The following is a 20,499-nucleotide window of genomic DNA, read 5'->3' on the forward strand; positions in this document are numbered from 1 at the left end:
TCTGAACCAATATCAACCTGTCAAATGAACCAAGAAAGCTTCAGATTCTGCATAAATTTTGGCAGAGTCTCCTTTGTAAAATGGCTCTGGTGTACTCAAAAACAGACCATAAAACAGCTCCAAAAACACTGTCTCTCTGACACTGTAAGCTGCGGGTAAACCTGTCCTGTACCTGTACTGTCTCTCACTGTCCTGTCACTGTCCTATAAGCATAGACTGCGACAATGCCTCAACGGCAGTAAAGCAAAGATGCAATCCCAACTGTCTAACTCACAGTCAATACATCCTAGCTGCCTATCTAAGGGTGCTCGAGGGATCGCTCCAAGACCTGTATCACCGAAAGGATCTCAACATTCGAGAATCCCCCAGCTCAATAAAACCTCACTCGACCCTCAACAAAGGCTGCAGTAAATCTGACAGTACATAGACTTCCACAAAGTCATACATCCACAAATTTCCCTCTGTATGCTGTAACCGCTGCGGCGGTTGTTTGCTGCGTGACTCACAGCCAGCAAACCCTCAACAGACATACATCATGTCTGACAATACATCCCATGTGGAAGTACCTGCAATGTCAGGATGAAATCTGGAATATCAAGCAACAAACACAAGCTACCTGATGAACTAGTGGATGTCGCCTACAGTCTGTGTGTAGATGCGCCCGTGTCGTATGTGACACGCCTCCAAGAACTGTGAGCCGTCCTTCGATGTGTAGACAGCCACAAATCAACACTCTAGGAGTGTCGATATCCTCAACACCTGCAGTCGTAGGCCGAAAACCCCAAATTTGCAGAGTCGGATCTGCACCCATCGAGACCACGTAGTCGAAAATGGCCTGCGCAGACCTTTGTCGAAGCCGAATGGCGGCCGAGATGACCTCAGAATGAAATTCTGAGAACACCGAGCTCTTCGGGGATACCCGCAAGATTTGGGGCCGCGTCTTTGCCTGTCGAATCTCACTCCAATCTGAGCAGGTGACTCTGGCTACCTGCAAGTGCTGCCCCGAGCCTCGATCTGAGCTCTGATACCAGTTGAAGGAGTACGAGCGAAAGTGCGACGCGAGAGAGAGTGCAAGAAGAAGAGCACAACGATATGGTGAACTCGCTCTACTATAATGTGTAGAGCATAGTGAGTTCTTATTAGGTTTTTACAAAAGAATATGTGTACATACCTGGCGGCCCGCCCACTTACCTGGGCGACCACATTGGGCTTTATACCCCAACAGCATGAACAATACTTTTGCAAGAGAGAGAATTAGAGAACATGACAATCGTTTAGGACCGGATTTATGTGGAGCCGGTCCCGCCTTCAATAGGCTTCTGTATTATAGATTCTCCCATCAAGAGAGACTTGGCACAGTACAATCTTTGTGTTCCTTGTGACCTAGGTGATGCAATGAAGATGGAAAGCTTCATGCATCACGAGCATAACATAAACTTGTAAAAGCATTAACCATCCCCGGCCTCAGTCCCAAGGCCTCAAACACCTTTGAAGGTGGAGAGAGCTAGCGGGGAATGAGGAGAAAGAAGAAACATTCATATGAGAAAGAAATAGTTCCTCACTTATCATCACTCTTGTTGCTTAGCATAGTAATGACGATGAAGAAGATGACAAGCTTAAGCATTGAAGCATGGCTCTTGGTTGGATTTGCATTCCTATAGGCTCTCAACTTCTCAAAAATCATGGAGAAGGATATGGAGCTCTTGCACTTTGCACTTCACACATTGAGTATGTGTGTGTATATGTGTGTGTGTGTATGTGTGTGAGTGCACGCGTGCGCACATGTGCATGTGTGGGAGAGTATACCCTACAAACAAGCCCCTAGCTTCCTTGGTCGACCCCTCATTGTAGCTCAAGATTCAAATTGATTGGACCCCTACAAGCTTAGCCAATCACATGCAGAGTGCATATCAAGCAACCATGCTAGCCTTGGGACAAGTGTACCCCTTTCCCAGTTGAGAGAGAGAGGACTTGATAAATGCATACATAATTAATTTAATTAGCTAAATTATCGTTGGACCCCTTGAAAGGCCAACCAATAGGCATTAGGCACCTTATGAGGGCAACATAGAGAGGAACTTGACGTGTGTCCTTGTTGCTTCTTTAGACAAGGCTTGACTTGTGTGAGGGCGTGTGTGTTCTCTCCCATGAGTAGGGATTGTGGTCAACTTTGTGAACACCTTAAGCCCCTCAAGCACCTTAGTCATGGAGTACCTTAAGCACCTTAGTCATAAAGCACCTCAAGAACCTTAGTTAGCAATCACGGTAAGTACGGCAAGCACCTCAAGCTTGGGCCGGGTTCCCACCTCAAGCATAGCCCTAGCTTGCCTAAGGTCTAAGGACTTTTAACACTAACCTTTGGAGGTCTTTAATGAAGCTAACCCTAAGGTCTTTAAGCTCCATTAGCTAGCCTTGCTCTTTGACATACCATCTCTCATTTGGACCCCTTTAACCTTAGCCCCGTGTTGAGATAGATCCATAAGCACATGCCTATATTCTAACCCTTGTTCCCGTTTATTCTCCCACATTAAATGATCAGTTTAATATGAGAAAATCATTTGGGTTAGTTAGATATTAGATTTTATGACATTACCTCTCTCTTGAAATCATAGTCATCCTCAAGTATGAGGTAGAAGAGATAAAGCCTTAGTCATTAGTTGTTTCTTAGCGGATAGAGGATCCCTTTTTACCCTAAAACATCATTCCAAGATGGATGACTAATCATTTGGTGCTTGGGAGACGTAGCTGCCGCAAGCATGTCTGATATTTATTCCATATCATAGTTCCAAAGTAGAGTGACAATTTCTACTTGGTGTTTGAGAGACGTTGTCAACACAAACATGATTCTAAGCATGCATACGACTTGAATTTGTGCACAATAAAAAGAGAATTAGTCTTATAAGACAAAAACATTGATCATTTAAACGAAACATTTACTTTTTCTTACCCTAATGTAGCATTGTAAGCATTGACAAGGTTCATACTATCGTTATGTTGTACTCCTTGCATCCATCTAGCATCTGCAAAAGGATAATTTTTGAATTTAATAAGATATCATCGGATAATCTTACCATGCCATAGCACCTTGTCTTCATACCAAAGCATAGCTTCGGGTTGTAGCACCTCTTCTTGGTCTTCGATTGCTGGGGGGTCTTCAATAATTGGTTCTCTTCGTGGCTCTCCTTTGTAGGGCTTAAGTAGGCTCACATAAAAAGCATTGTGTATGAGCCAATGGTTGGGAAACTTAAGTTGATAAGCTTTGTCATTGATTGGCTCCAAGATTTGAAAAGGACCATAGTATCTTTTTGCTAATTTAACATAATACTTTTGGTGGCCTTAATCAAGCCTTGGGAAACTTGAGTAAGACCCAATCATTTTCTTTGAACATTAAGTCCCTTCTATGCTTATCACCAACAGACTTTTGACTTTGTTGAGAGATGGAGATAGCCTCCTTAATCGTTTGGAAGGATTCTTGTAGGTCACGGCTATACTCATCGACAACGAAGATCTTTTAAGTAGCAAGAGACTTTTAGGTCTTCCCTCTATGATCTCAAAAGATGCTTTTCCTGTAGTAGTATGGACAATATTATTGTAGGCATACTCTACAAGGGGTAAGTACTTTTCCCATTGTGAGCATTGACCTACTTCTGTAACATAAGTCTTTAATAGATCGAGAATAGTAAAATTGGCTATCTCACTTTGGCTATCCGTTTGTGGGTGATAGGCTGAAGAGAAATTCAATCTTGTACCTAGATTTTCAAAGAGGCCTTTCCAAAAATTACTGGTCATTCTAGGATCTCTATCTGACACGATGGATGTTGTAATCCATGGTGTTTCAAAATCTAAGATATGAAGAGGGTTGCCATTTGGTGTGCCTTAATAGTCTTTTAGACAGGAATAAAGTGTGCTTGCTTGCTAAACATGTCGACTATTGTCCATATTCCCATATTGCCATGGATAGACTTGGGTAATCCACAGATAAAATCCATGGATATAATCTCCCCTGGTGAATTAGAGATTGGCAATGGCTGAAGTAATTCAGGTTGCTTCCCTCTATCATACTTGGTCTTTTGACATACCACACATTTTGAAACATACTCTTGTATGTCTACTTTCATGGTAGGCCAATAGAAGTATGTCTCTACTCCTCGAAGAGTAGGTTGAATGCCTCTATGCCCCCCATAGGGAGGAGCATAAGATTCATACATGACGTTCTCACGAAGGGAGTGGGTAACACATAGCCTATTTCCATGAAGAAGATAACCATCATGCAGGGTGAATGGTTCTTCTTTCTTCCTCAATGCAACAGCTGACATTATGTCTTTAAAGTCAGGGTCAGTAGCATACTCATCTATCATAATAGATAGATCATTATGGGTTGCTATAGACACTGCATTGACTCTTGGTCGTTGTGAAAGTGCATCGGCCACTTGATTGTGCTTACCAGCAATGTGAGCAATATGAAAATAAAATTGCGAAAGAAAATTTGCCCACCTTATTTCTTTGTCAGAAAGCTTGTTTTGCGTCATGAAATACTTAAAACTTTGGTGGTCCGTTCACAAAATAAATGGAGTCCCCAATAGATAGTGCTTCCATGTGTCAAGGGCATGTAGAACAACTAAAAGCTCTTTTTCCTACATGCCCAAGACCCGTTCATTGGCATTGAACCTTTAGCTCTCATATGCTATGGCATGCCCTTCTTGAAGCAAGACTGCTCCAAGGCAATCACCACAAGCATCACATTGGACCTCAAATGGCTTTGAAAGATCTAGAAGCATAAGGACTGGTTGGGAGGTAAGCTTCTCTTTAAGCTTGTCAAAAGCATTTTTCTCCTTAGCAGTCCATGAGTACTTAACGTTCTTCTTTGTTAAGTGATGTAATGGTCCTGCTATTTGAGAGAATTTTGCTATGAAGCATCTATAGTATGCACACATACCAATAAAGCTTCTTAGCTCATGTAGATTCCTTGGATTAGGCCATGCTTTTATTACCTCCAACTTTCATGGATCCATACAGATACCATCTCTTGAGAGATAATATGACCTAAGTATTAAATCTCTTGAAGGAAAAATTTGCTCTTCGTTTGATTGATAAAAAGCTTGTTCTCCCTTAAAGCTTGAAAAATTAGCTGGAGATTTTGCTTATGCTCCTCCAAGGACTCCAAGGACTTGGAGTAGATGATGATATCATCAAAGAACACTCCAATGAACTTGTGGTAGGGTCTAAATCATTTCTCCATCAAGCAATTGAATGTGGTCGGTGCATTAGTCAAGCCCAAAGGCATGACTAGATATTCATAAAGACCAAACGTTGTACGGAATGCGGTCTTTAGGATATCACTTTTAAGGTCAATCCTATTGAAGTAGGTCAAACCTTCTAGTTTATCAAACAGACCTTCTACCCTCGGTATGGAAAATCTATTTTTGACAGTGATATGGTTTAGCGTTTGATATTCCACACACATGCGGTATATACCATCTTTATTTTGCATTAAAAGGAGAACAAAAGGGAAAGGAGCTAGGCCTCACCATCCCTTTGTCTACGAATTCTTGTACTTGCCTCATGATCTCCTCTTGTTGAGCTTGGAAAACTCGATAAGGAGGCTTGTTAAGCGGTGAGCTTCCTGGTAGGAGCTCAATTCGATGGTCATCATCCCCTCGTTTTGGAGGTAAGTCCATAGGGATATCATCGATAAAAACATCTTGGAATCCATTTACAAAATTAGACAAGTTTAACTCTTCTTGATTCCTACTATCTTCATTTGATAAAACATTAGGGCCTTTTATGGATTGTTTGACAAAAATCATGTACGCAGAAACTGAGCTTTTCATTGATTTGTCAAAACCAAGAGAATTTACAAGGGGTATGGTACGACCAGGCTCATTAGCATCTATGTACATGTTCTTTTCCCTATACTTGAAATACAACCTTCTTTCAGGGAACTTTACATTAACAATCATACGGTCAAACCATGGTGCCCCTAGGATGACATCTTCATGCTTGAGAGGAGAGATGAAGAAATATTTTTTGTCAACATAGCCTTGGACATGAAGCCTCAATTTCCCAATCAAGGGAGTAACTGCGGATTCTTGCCCCTTGAAGGCTCCATCGGCTACAACTACATCTCCCATCTCATGAGCTTGAATGTCTACCTTGGTGTCCAACTCCGTGGTTATGAAATTGTGAGTAGAGCCAGGGTCAAACAGGATGAAGCCATCATACTCCCTTACCTTTTCCCAAGCATAGGAGAGAGGTGATCCTTTGCAATGAGCATCCTCTTTTGGAGCTTCGATCATGGAAGCTCTAGGAGTCTCATTGCGGGCATTTCTTTTGGGGCAAGAACGGTAGAGGTGTCCTTGCTCCCCATGCTTAAAGCATTTGTGGTCCTTGCAAAAATCTTTTAGCTCTTCAGGACAGAGTTTATTTCTACCTTTGTAAACTCCCTTCTCCTTGGACAGGTTGTTGTTGTTGTTGTTGGAGTTGCCTTGGGAAGAGTTTTGGGCATTTTTTGTCCCCTTTGCATCATTTTTGTCTTTCCTTTCCGTGGGCTTGGTATTCCTTTTAGCCCCTTGTTGGAAATTAATGCGCAAAGCAACCATAGTGTGGTGGATTACTTCGGTGATAGAACCAGGCCGTTGGGAGTTGTCCTCTCCTCTTGTATTCTCTAGGAGAATAGCTATTGCTTTCATTGGAAGAGGAGGAAGGTAAAGAAGAGGGTGACCTCTTTCTTGCCTTTTTCTTCCTTTGTTTCCTCTCTTCCCTTTTGGAGTGACAAGGAGAAGGCCTATGGGTTGACTGTTTCCTCTTGGAAGGAGTTGGCAATCTTCTAGACTGCCGTCTTTGTGGAGCCACATCTTCAGTGGAACTTAGGGATTTGCTTCTTTTTTGTTCTTTGGATTCCTCCTCTCTTATGGGAGAGAGTCTTCTTCTGGGAGTCTCATCAAGAGGCCTCCTAAGCTCTCTCTCCTCTTGGAGAGGAAGGGAAATCCCATAAGCACGAAGTTGTTGAGTAACTTTGGCTTGCAAAGCAGGGTTGCCCATAGCTTGTTGCAACCTAGTAACAAGATAATTAATAAACATGGAACATCATCATTAGCACCTTCATGTGCAAAATCAAAGTTGTCAATATTAATTCTACTCTCTTGGTTATTATCAGCCATGCTAATTAAACTTGTGTATAAATTAGTTTGTGCTTTGATACCCTCAAAAACCTTAGTCTCTACTCTTCTTTACCTTTGAACATAAGTTCTCGAGCAGCCACACCCATGGTTTAGACACTTTTGATTGCAAAGACTAGTGGCTCGGTTGATTATGGTTCTTATTGAGCTTGCTAGTAGCTCAATAATGGTTAAGCCAAAGACTAGTGGCTCGGTTGATTATGGTTCTTGTTGAGCTTGCTAGTAGCTCAATAATGGTTAAGCCAAAGGCAAGCCCCGAGAGACTCCATTATTAAGACTATAGTTCCCAATGGTGTACCTCGAATTGTCCTTTTCAACCAAGACAATAGATCCTGTTCCACTTACCCTTTTGCAATGAACAGGTCCAACCTTTCATGGACAACTTAGGGACTTCTCTTCTTAAGCAAGAAAAGAGAAACCAATAGCCAATGTAATGGAAATGGCCTATGAACTTTGAGCATAGCGGAATTTGGAGAATTAGAGTGAGCATTTTTGTGAGACTACTGTAAGAACATAGAGAGTGAACTTAATTAGTGGTAGCAACATAACCATAATACTTGATGAACTTGGCATGAACAATACTTTTGCAAGAGAGAGAGTTTAGAGACCTTGACAACAGTTGATGACCGGATTTATGTGGAGCCAGTCCCCCCTCTAGTAGGCTTTTGTATTATAGATTCTCCAATCAAGAGAGACTTGGTACAATACAATCTTTGTGTTTCTTGTGACCTAGGTGATGCAATGAAGATGGAAAGCTTCATGCATCACGAGCATAACATAAACTTGTAAAATAATTAACCATCCCCAGCCTCAGTCCCAAGGCCTCAAACACCTAAAAGGAAGCACAATGTTGTCATACGCATAATCTACTAAGGGTAGATACTTTTCCCACTGATCTCTTTGATCTACTTCCGTAACATAGGCTTTAAGTAAATCTATGATGGTCGAATTTGCTATCTCACTTTGGCCATTTGTTTGCGGTTGAGGAGAAATTGAACTTAGTATCCAAATTCTCAAAGAGACCCTTCCAAAAGTTGTTTGGTCGTTTTCGTGGATCTCTTGGGATACTATAGATGTTGGTAAGCCATGATAAAGACCCGTGAGATCAAGAGGGTTTCCATATGGTGTGCTTTAATAATCTTTTTTACTAGTATAAAATGCATTGCTTGCTAAACCAATCTACTATTGTCAATATTCCCATCTATGGACTTGGGTAATCCAAAAATGAAATCCATGGATATACTTTCCCATGGGGAATTAGGTATGGGCAATGGCTGAAGTAAGTCATTCTGCTTCCCATACAATGGATTTGGCAACATAGTCTAGTATGTCTGCCTTCATTGTTGGCCAATAAAAGGACGTCTCTACTCCCTTGAGAGTAGCTTGAATCCCTCTATGTTACACATAAGGTGGAACATGAGATTTGTACATAACCTTTTCATGTAGGTTATGTGTAATGCATAGCGTATTGCCATAGAGAAGATAACCATCTTGCACATTGTATGGTTCCTCTTTCTTTGCTAGTGCAATACCTGACATTACATCTTTGAAGTTTGGATCCATAGCATACTCATCTATCATAGATGATAAATAATTGTGAGTAGCTATTGGTACAACATTCACCCTTGGCCTTTGTGAAAGTGCATTGGCCACTTAGTTGTGCGTACCAGCTATGTGGGCAATATGAAAATTAAACTGCGAGACGTTATGTGCCCATCTCATTTTCTTATCAGTCAATTTAGTTTGCGTCTAAAAATATTTAAGACTTTGATGGTCTATGCAAAAAAAAAAAATGGAGTGCCTAGGAGATAATGCTTTCAAGCATCTAGGGCATGTAAGATAGCTAAAAGATCATTTTCATAAATAGCTTGATTATTTTCTTGGTCATCCAATCTCCTACTTTTGTATGCTATGACCTGCCCTTCTTAAAAGCAAAACAAGTCCAAGGCATTGTCCACAAAAATCACATTCGACCTCAAAAGGCTTTAAAAGGTCTTGTAATATTAGCACGGGTTGAGAGGTAAGCTCTACCTTTACATTTTCAAAAGCTTCATTCTCTTTTACAAACCATAAAAATTTAACATTCTTCTTAGTCAAATCATACAATGGGCCTACTATGAATGAGAATTTTTCTATGAAGCATCTATACATGCACACTCTCCTATAAAGCTTCTTAATTCATGTAGATTCGTTGGTATAGGCCATTCTTTTAGTACCTCCAACTTTGTAGGCAGGGTCCATTTAGATCCCTTCTAAATATTGAATCTCTTTGAACAAAAAATCAGTTTTCTTTTGATTAATGCAAAGCTTATTGTCTCTCAAAACTTGAAATATTACCTGAAGATGTTGCTTATGTTCCTCAATAGTCTTTGCGTAGATTATCGATAATGTCATTGAAAAACAATCATGTGAAGCTTTGATGAGGTCTAAAGAGCCTTTCCATCATTTGATTGCAGGTAGCTGGCGCATTGGTAAGTCCAAAAGGGAGTACCAAGAAGTCATATAGGCCAAAAGCTGTTCAAAAGGCCATCTTATGAATATCTTCACGCACTATCCTTATTTGGTGATAACCACTTTTAAGATCTATTCTACTAAAGTAGGTAGACCGTTGTAGCTTATCGAATAGATCTTCTATCATGGGAACAAGAAATCTATTTTTTATGGTTATCTGATTAAGCGCTTGATAGTCAATCCACATTCTATAAGTACCATCTTTCTTTTGTACCAGTAGAGCGGGTGAACAAAATGGACATGAACTACCTGACAATCCCTTTCTACACAAGCTCATTTACTTGCCTCATAATCTCCTCTTGCTGAGCTAGTGAGACTCGATAAGGAGGCTTACTAGGAGGAGACCTACCAGGTGGAAGTTCTTATGGAGAGATCATTTTGTCCACTTTTAGGAGATAGCTCCCTGGGAATGTAATCCAAAAACACATCTTGAAACTCATCTAGAAAACTAAAAAGTTCTAATTCCTCCTAGTTTCATTTTTAACTTCATTAGGAACACATGCATCTTTATTAGACTCCTTGACAAAAACCATGTAACAAGAAAGAGAGCTTTTTGTTACTTTGTCTAACATTTGAGTCTCTACAAGAGTCCGCACTATATAACATCAAGTGCAACATCGTTGCCTTGATAAGAAAAGAGGACTTTCTCACTGGAAACTTCATAGTGGCAGCCATGCAATCAAACCATGGTGCCCCTAAGATAACATCTTCATGCTTAAGTGGAGAGATGTTAAAATCTTCCTTGTCGACATAGCACTGCACATGGAGCCTTAGCTTCCCAATCAACAGAGTGACTGAGACCTCTTGCCCCTTGAAAGCTCCATCCACTTGTACCACATCTCCCATCTCAAAGTCATGAATTCCTAGCGTGGTAGCTAGCTCTACAGAATTGAAGTTGTGGGTAGAGCCATGTTCAAACAATATGAAAGCGTCATGCTCTCTTACTTTTCTCCAAGCATAAGAGAGTGGTGATCCTTTGCAATGACCTTCTTCTTTTAGAGCTTCCACCATGGTGGCTGTAGGAGAGTCATTACGTTCACTTCTCTTGGGACATGCACGGGAAACATGACCATGCTCTCCACACTTGAAACACTTGTTATCTTTACGATAACGTTCAACCTGTTTAGGAGAAAGTTTATTTTTATCTTTGTAGCCCTTTTCTTTTGCCTTTCCTTTGTTGTTGTTGTTGTTAGCCTTGGGAGAATTTTGCGTCGCATTGTTTCCCCTTTGGCTCAGTTGATTCTTTGACTTTCGTTGGCTTTGAGCCTTTCTTGGTCCTTTGTTAAAAATGAATTCTCAAAGCGACCATAGTATGATGTATGAACTCCGTAATAGTTTGTCTTTGTGAGTTAACATACTCACTAACATAGACCAACACAAAATTGTTGCTTTTGTTCCGCATGTAACTCCCAAAACTTATCCACATACTTTTGGACAAACTCGTATGGGGCCATCTTCAAACCTCACCATTTCGTGAGGACTTTGACTTTGGCACCACTTGGAAGAAATTACTTTGTAATAGCAATCCTCAAAGATTTCCATGTCTTTGGAGCTTCACCTTGACTACATAGGCTTGCCCACCATTGGCGGGCTGACTTTTGGAAATGCATAGAAACATTTCGGAGCTTTGAAGATTCCAAAAAATCTTCATCTCCAAAAGCCACGTCAAATTATTGGATAAAGGCCAGTGCTTTGTCAGTAGCTCCAAAGGTTCCATCATAGGTAATAAAGTTGATGTTCTTTCCTCCCTCTTTGAATTTCTTCAACTTAAGTGACCTCTTCCATGCCGCATAGCTCCTCTATTTCACCTTATCTTCTATCTCTTGGGTGGCAAGTCATTGTCATCCGTGTTAGAAGATGGTGATGATGACGAGGAGAAAGAGGAGGAAGAAGGCGAAGATGGTGACCGCTTTCTTTGCTTCTTCTTGCTTGGATTTCTTTCTCCATTCTTTGAAGTAGCATGGGAGGGAATGTTTGATGACTTTCTCTTCTTTTTGGGAGGAGTAGGTGACTGTCATGCCTGCCGTCTTCTTGGGGCAACATCACTTTCATAGGTAGGTGGAGTGTCACTTTCATACCTCTCCCTCGAAAGTTCAGGGTGCACTTCTTCTTCTTAAATAGTTTGCCTTGGAGGTTCTTCCGATATCACTCCTTCATTACCCAAAGAGATTCCTCTTTTGCAGTTCTTAGAGGCCTCGTGGGAATTCTTGGGCACTTGGGGCAAACTTGAGCTTGAAGGACTTCCACTTACAGAATAGGGTTTCCCATTGCTTCTTGTAACTTATTAATAAGGTAGTTGATGAATTTGCAACCATCATCATATGCTATACTATGAGCCAAATCTAAGTTGTCAATATTAATTACATTCTCTTGATTAGATTTGGCCATGATTAAACTTCCTTATATGTGTATGCTAACTCTTTCCTTGGCACTTCCAAAACATTGTCTATCACTCCTCTTATCCCTTGAAAATTAGCAATCGAATAACTGCACCCGTGGTTTAGAATATTGTTAATTGCAAAGAGTAGTGGAGTGGGTTTAAAAGTGCAAGGTTGGCACTCATTCCTATCAAGATTGCTAATAGCTCAATAATGGTTAAGCCGTAGGCAAGTCCCGAAAGACTCCATTATTAGGACCATAGTTCCCGATGATGTCCCCGTACCCTATAAACATGCATACCAACCAAGTTAATAAATTCCAGTCCCACTTACCCTATTGCAATGAACAACTCTAACCTTTCATAGATCACTCAAGGACCTCTCTTCTTATGCAAGACAAGAGAAACCTCAGCTCTGATACCAATGTCAGAGAATCTAACACTTACTTTAAAATTCAATGGAATTTAACTATGAAAGGAGAGAGTTTTTCTTTAAGAGAGATAGCAAGGAGAGCATAGGTTGTGCTGGGTTGAGTACTTTACACAAACACATTTAAAAAACACTTTAACCATGCACATAATTCAAAGAGAATAACCAATTAAGATTGACAACTCAATGAGGACCGGTTTTACTTGGAGCTGGCGGTCCCCCCTCCAAAAGGACTTGTATTATAATCCTCTCAAAAGAGAGCTTTGTTACAATACTTGTTTGTGCTCTTATGGAGCCTTGCTTGAATAAAGAAGATAGTGTCTTCAAGATTCCATGGTATAAACCTCCTTTTCAAATCCTAAAGATCCCGACGGGGAGAAAAGAAATGTGGAAAAGAGGAAGATAAATGTAGAGAGAAGTATTTTTCAAGCAAGAGAATTGATATTCCAGGTACACTTGCTCATGGGCAAGCTCTTAGCATAGATTAGTAATACAATAATAGATGTGGAGAAGAAAAAATTTCATTGGCTTGGATTTGCATCCATAGCCAAGAGCTTGAGTAGAGAGTTCTCTCTAGAGCTCCCATATGAGAGAGAGAGAGAGAGAGAGAGAGAGAGAGAGAGAGAGAGAGCTTTCTTTGCTTATCTTGGGTACTTGAGAGAGTGTGTGAGAGGAGCAAGAGCTTCAGAAATGCAATGGGCCCTCTCTTATATAGATATGCTAGTGTGCAATTAGACTTGAATTGGAATGCTTTACACTTGATCAATGAGGTGGGAACACCTCCTAATGCAACTCAAGCATGCCGAACACTTGTCCCTCTTGCCTTGCATGCTAGAACTCACTCCCCCCTTCTTGGGGCTCATCTTGGCAAGTGGAAACACCATACACACTCACACACACTTGTTTAAGTTCACACAAAGCAAGCATGTGCTACCTTGGACATGTCGCCTAGGCAAGCTTAGTAAACAAACACTAGAGTCAACTTACCAAATGAAGAAGGACTAATATAACCTTAGTATTTAACTTTATCCTTTCATTTAATAAAAACCATAAACTTACCTTTTAATTAATTAGCTCCGGTGCAAGACGTTTGCATAAACCTTGGAGGCTTATGAAGCTGACCCGGGGCTAAAGCCTACCTACTAATTTATGACCTGCTAAATTAGGATAAACTTTGACAAAAATAAAACTCATCGTTTGGGATTTAAAACTTTCACCTCTTGTGTAAAACCTTAGCACAGTGCTTTGGAAGTGCCGCCAAGCTGCTCCCATAACTTGCCACCTGCTAAATCTAGACAATTTTTGGCAAGTTAAAACTTCACTCTTAGGCTTCTCAGACTTCATACTTGGAGTCTAAAGAGTTATTCTAATGACATAAGCTTAGCACAATCATTTTATATATTTAAACTCCTATAATTGCTCTCGATCATCTCCTTTGTCCAGTACCTTTGATCAAGGCTTCCCAGGATACATTTATCCTTCCTTGACTTGTACCTATGATTGAGATAATTAATTAACAATTACACTTGCTCTTTTATGGACTTTCATCTTTTGGTCCCAAGCCTTGACGGGTTAGTCCATTAACACTTAATCAATTTCACTTGCTCTTTTTATTTGCCTTGGACTTAAGTGGTGAATTTAAGTTGGAAAATACTTTTAGAAGGTTAGAAACTAATATTCATGACAACCTTATGAACAACAAAAGTCCAACTTGCTTATTGTTGCCCTTCAATGGCTATGTACGTATCCATGGTTGTGCACATGGCCATCCATGACCATAGCCTTATAGTTTTTAGCCTTTGCATTAACTAAGCAGGTCCCTAGGTTACATTCCTACGGTGCATTTAAGGGTACACATGGGAGGCACAACTAATATACAATGGGAAAGAAAGGTTAGAGGGGTTTAATGCACGCTCAAGACAACAAAGGAAGACATATAGACATGCCAACTATGGACAAAATATATTTACATCACTTAAAAATTGAATTTATTCAAAAGACCCTCGTTAAGTTTGGTAGGAGACACCTCTCTCGTTTATCTACATACTCCTATGGGTGATTATTGCTCTTCCTTGTAGGAGGACTTTGCCAACAGGAAGCCTCTTGATTTCTCCTTGTAGGCGATTTCAAAGATTCTCTAAAATGATTCTTACCTCTTCTTTATGAAGTTTCTTGTGAACCAAAGACATTATTATTATGTCCATGTTGAGCTTGGTTAGTAGACATAGCTCAATCTCATGCGAGAGTTAAAACAAGCATTAGACTTTAATTTTAATTAGGTGCCTATTCGAAAAAATTTAGGTGAGTCTAAGCTTCCTATAGACATCATGAAGGCGGAGGGGAAGGAGAGAGAGAGTGAGTGATTGAGGTCAAACTAAAGAGGGGAATATCAATGGAAACGGTTCCTCAACCTTTAGGTTAACATTGCATATGCGAATTCAACGGGAATTGTTCGTCAACCTTTTAGGTTAAAATTGCACAGGCTTTCTGGAGGCCAACCCTAGTACTTTGGAAACCAGACCACACAACAAGCCGAAAGGGCACCAATGGTTTTTGGTTGTGGGTGGCACCCTTATGGCTTGATTATGTAATTTTTTGGTTTTGTTAATATACTTCACTCACCATTGTGAGTTTTGCCAAAACAGTAAAACAAAAAAATTGCACAGGCTTTTGTCACACTAAAAGTTGACACAAATTGTAGCATCTACAAATGAGTTGGATCTTGCAAATAGATGAGACATTTGCCTAGCGGTGGGCAAGCATTTGAATTGCATGAATGGTTTTCCAGCTCGCTATAGTAGGTGGAGCTTGTGCAGTCAAAGGGAGAGTGCCACCCACTTTGTGTGGGTTCGAAAAAGCCCCTCAATTCTGCTGGGCAATGCTTACGTGCCACGATAGGTGCTTGCCCCTCTCTCAGCTAGTAGTCTGAACCCTGCCTCAACTCAAACTCTCACTCACCTAGCACCTTAGTAATGAGTGGAGTCTAGGTCCCTCATTCATCTTCTCCTCTTAGAGGGCTCCCCCATACACCCACTAAAACAATGATTAAGAAAAGGGGCCTATTGAATGTAGAGGGTTCTTTATATTTTTTCTTGTGTGTCCATATACTCATTAAAAAGAAGTTGCCACTACTAAATTTAGGGTATACACATACCTTTTTGACTTGTGTAGAGGGCTCTTTATATATTTTCTTATGTGTCCATATACTCATTAAAAACAAGTTGCCACTGCTAAATTTACGGTACACACATACCTTCTTGACTTGTTGACCTTCAATTGCCTGTTGAAAAGGACTTTCTTTCATGTACGGTGTGGTTGAAGTACCCCTCAACTTTGAGAGTGAGAAAATATAGCTGTAGGGCCCCTTTGGATCCTTTATTTTTTAAGGAGTTTATGAGGCACACCTTATTATTCTAGAGGGCCCTTTAAAATCTTCGTTACTGTATCACACGAGGGCAGGCCTAGAGGGGATCTAGGGCCCAAATTTAGCAGATTTGATCTAAGTCGTCCGATCACCCGATGAACTAGGGGTGGGTTAACTAGGGGGCCATTGTCTTCCATGCCGACATGGGCATCAATGTGCGCTCACATGGTGGTAAGGCTTTTGAGTGGCAACCGGGAGGTCTCGGGTTCGACCCGCACCCCATGAGGCCGGTGAACTAAGTGTAAACTCGAGGTGAACTCGGGGCGCCGTTTTTACCCTTAGTTCACCCTAGTTCATTGAGGCAATCTGACGGTGGAGATCAAAGCTACGCTCCCCTCTGTTTAAAAGTACCTTTTACTCTAAGGCTTATCTTAGAGTACCAGGTACTTTTAATAATTGTGAGCTTTGCTTTTAAAAAAAAAAAAGTACCTTTATAATTATAATAAGGTCTATGGCATAGGAGCCCTCTGCCTCTCTCTCTCTCTCTCTCTCTCTCTCTCTCACACACACACACACACACACACACACACACACACACACGCACGTTTGGTGCTTTGAATGAATAGAAAGCTGCTGAATTTAAATTGAGTGCTTTCGGACTTTTAGTTCCCAACGAGCTGCAATCAAAACAGCGTGTCTTCATCATATTTCTTCCCCGACTCTCTGCCGCGGTATCTGCTGTCTATTACGCAGAGTCTTCAAGATAGCCAGGGCAAAAAACATGCTGTTGGGCCTTTTACACCTGGTTTAAGTAAGTGCAGAAGAAGCTTCCGTGTCTGAACTTTACCCTTTGCCTCATCCATCATCGCCATCCGATGAGACGAGGCAAAGGGGAACCTTTATTTATCCTAAGTTGGCGAAGGTTTTTTCACACGTTTCTTGCTTCTGTTTTGCTGTGCGTTCTTTTCATCTCCTTTGAGGTACCAGAGCTTCTTAACTGGAGCTTGGAATCCATTTCTGAGGAGGACCCAGAAATTTATGAAGCACGACGAGCAGCTATTTCTGGCAGTCTGCCGAGAGCTTCGAAGCTGCACACAGATTTTCACAACAGTTTGACAAAGGTTGCACGCACATCGGACCCCAAGTCTGCTGATACCAGTCAATCTATTTATGCATTGAAGTCCAGGCATACATGGACACGGTCTTCACAGAGAAACTCTGTTCGTGAATATGGTCGTATTCCACGGAAAATAAAAGAAATGCAGAATGGAACACACGTCTCTTCTGCATTGGAGAAAATGGCAAGTGCAGCATGGCGGGCAGGGTTCCATGTATGGTCCGATCTGCATCACAACACAACCAACATTCACAATCACAGCACCAGAGCAGCTGTAGGTGAAGAATGCCCCCACTCCATCTTTTTATCCCAACAGGATTTGCAGAAGCATGGGAATGTAGCCATGTTGCCATGTGGGCTCATGCTAGGGTCCTCTATCACTGTGGTGGGAACGCCCCTACCAGCTCACCTTGAGCGCTTGTCCAAATCCTATAGAGGTAGAGGTGGATCATTGACAGCCATGGTGTCACAATTCATTGTAGAATTGGAGGGCTTGAAAGTGTCTGACAATGAAGACCCACCTCGAATCTTGCACGTGAACCCTCGTTTGAAGGGCGATTGGAGTGGGAAGTCCATATTTGAAGTGAACACATGTTATCGCGGCCAATGGGGCACTGCGCAACGTTGCAATGGGATGGAGTCTCAATATGATGGCGAGACAGGTATGAAGGCTTGTTTGAAGAGTAAACCTTTTTTTAGGATTTTAGGATTCTTGGTATGCTTGTTTGGCGATTCCTGAGGAACATCACCTCAAGTATTGGACTTTGGTTTTGAATTTATTACACCCTTATTTCTTTGAAGTGAAAGGAACGTCAACATTAGATTCCAATAGGGCATTTTCTCTTCCTCTTGTAGGAATAAAACATGGTATTAGAGCCAAACATCTTGTAATAGCTTGCTTATGGGTGCTTAAAGCAGGTTAATAGGCAAAATCCTTGATTAAGCGGCGGTAATAAGAACATCAACCAAGAAAAGATTGCACCTTATGCACATCACAAAGACCAAGCCATCATTGAATTGTCTTCTTCTCAAGATCCATTTGATTGCCTTCAAGATGAATGATGTGGCCGAGATAGTTTATCTTATGCATAAAGAACTCACTTTTCTTACAATCTATCAGAAGCTGATTTTGTTGAAGTACTCGTAAAAAAGTTTCCAAGGGTTGACCATGTTCTTTCTCATTCTTGCGAAACACAAGAATATTAAAAGATGAAAGTGCTCTATTGACGGTGATGTATAAAGATGTCCTTTGTCATGCAATTGAAAATAGTAGGTGCATTAATTAATCCAAAAGGAATGATCAAGAATTCATATAAGCCAAATGAAGTGTGCAAAATGATTTTTTGTTAAGCGTCTCGAATTACCCTAATGTGAAATTACCCTAATATGGTGATAGTTTCTTTCAAGGCCATGTGGAATTACCGTAATGTGAAATGTTTCTGTCAAGGCCATGCGGCTCAAAATCTTTCTCTTGATCTTTCCAAAATGTGGCCAATTCAGGGAATGAGAAATCTATGTTGACAGTTGATGCACATTTTGAACATGCAATCCTTTTTCTGAACGAGAATTGGAGAGCAGATTGGTGAGCACCTTGGCTTTACTAACATATGGCTAAGCAAGTCTTTCACATGCTTCCTTATTTCTTCTTGCTAAGGGTGGCTCACTCAACAAGGTGCAATGTTAGGAGGAGCGCTCGACTTTAGTGACGCGGCATGAAGGTGGGTTAGGGTTTTTCATTAAAAACCTAACCCATGACCAACTTGTGAAGCATGGTCGAGGGGACTTGAAAAAAATCTGTTGCCGTTGATAAGCTACTTTTGGCACGTACATGGTAGTGGATATTTGCACAAATATATGTAAAAATAAATATATATACATGCATTTGGAAGCTTTGCCAATGTGATATTGGGTTTCAAATATGATGGACCATGTACACATTGTAAGTAGTCAAGATTGCGTGTCAGTAGTCGCACACATGTACATACCTGGACATGGTGTCGGAGCCTTGGATGTGGTGCCAAATGGATTTTACTGGCTCTAGGTTCCGCTCTTGAGCTTTCTAGAATGTAAATAATGCAAGTGGGAGTGTGGGTATTCTCATCTTGCCCCGGAAGTTTGACACATGAGCGGTAGCTGTCTATTTGCGACGCTCGATATGAAGTGATGCATGAACCGCCACTAGAAGTGGTCAAATATAGAATTTTGATATGTGGCAATGAATTTTGAGTTTCAAGGATCAAGCCTACAAAATTTGGAGATATTTGAAGTCCATTTGGCATTTTTCTCGCAAAAATGTCCATTGGGGGTCAAAAATGGCAAAAAATGGCCCTAGAAAGGTAAAAAAATGGGTCAAATGGTGTGAAAAGACTGAATTCTGCCACATCACTCACGGTGTCGTGAGTGTCCAAGATGGAGGAGTGTGCGTGATCAAATGCCAACACTTTGACCTCTCTGTGTGGAGGAGGAAGCACGATTTCTACAGGTGGTCTTATGCAGTCCCGTCTTGTTCGCGTCTTGTTTTCGAGTGCGTGGAGGAGTGGATGAGGGTTTCTTCTTTTCAATTTTGCACTTGGGAGATTCTATGGGAGTTCCGAGGTTTCCACGGATGTGTGCGCGCGAGGAATTGAGGGAAGAAGGTGCGGCTTTCTGCAAGACAATTTGACCGTGTATTGGTGCCATTAGGGTTGAGGCCACATCAAAGGGTCCAACAAAGTGCCATTTTGGTGAAGCTTTTGCAATGGTTTGAGAGAGGTCTTCTGTGGTTTGACTTTGTGTGTTTTTAATGGTCTTTCTTGTGTCCTTTGGTAACCATTGAGCGTGGTTCCAAGCCTTGATCAACTTGATTCACTACATAGTGTCTGCGGGTAGGCAAGGGCTTATAGTTCGAAACATTTGGAGCTTGGATTGAGTTTGGGGGGAGGATTTTTATTGAGCTCTCGAGTGGTTTTGTGTGAGGTGAGGAAACTAAGGGAATTCCTTGGGTTGTGTTAAGGTGTAAGGGTGTGTGTGTGCGCACGGTGTCTTTTGGTCCATCATCTTTTGGCGATCTTGTTGGGTAGCGGAAATTTGTTGGTTGTGTATCCAGGTGAAGTGGTTTTGTTGTGAAGTTTTGGCATTCTTGAAGAGAAAGTGGTGGTGTGGTTGAAGCACAAGACTTCAACTTTTGTGGAATTTCTCAAGCAAAGGAGAAGCTACTCCGTGGAAATGGCATTTAGTAGGCCAAGGTTTACAGGAAAGGAAGATGTGAAGGACTGGCATACCCTTGGCATGCATATTGTAAACGATGAAGCAAAGCTTCATGTATTTCCTCTTGCACTCAAAGGGGAAGCTCATGAGTGGTTTGAAGGATTGGAGGAAGACAAAAGGCAGACAGGAGAGTAGGTGAAGCAAGTGATTTTTTGATAGGTTTGGAAAGAGATTGACAACGTCAAAGGCAATGACAAAGTTGAGCAACAGGATGTTCATGCTAACTTTCAAGAGGTTTTGCAACACTTCAAAGGACTTCGGGTTCAATTAGAGGTG

At 41.2% G+C, this 20,499-nt stretch overlaps 1 protein-coding gene across 3 annotated transcripts in view; it reads left to right on the forward strand.

Moving 5' to 3' along the window:
- The first annotated feature begins 16,475 nt into the window (after positions 1–16,475).
- Positions 16,476–20,499, forward strand: part of LOC147423941 (hydroxyproline O-galactosyltransferase GALT6-like) — a 74,950-nt gene continuing 70,926 nt past the window's right edge. For 2 of the 3 annotated variants that reach the window (XM_086502294.1, XM_086502295.1), the window contains exon 1: positions 16,476–17,639. In XM_086502294.1, coding sequence (XP_086358420.1) covers positions 16,736–17,639 — 904 coding nt within the window. In that variant the 5' untranslated portion in view covers positions 16,476–16,735. The remainder of the gene's footprint in view (positions 17,640–20,499) is intronic. The other variant, XM_086502293.1, reaches the window with a different exon arrangement.

This window comes from Adiantum capillus-veneris, chromosome 26, assembly GCF_014529385.1.
Source record: "Adiantum capillus-veneris isolate H3 chromosome 26, ASM1452938v2, whole genome shotgun sequence".
NCBI lineage: Eukaryota > Viridiplantae > Streptophyta > Polypodiopsida > Polypodiales > Pteridaceae > Adiantum > Adiantum capillus-veneris.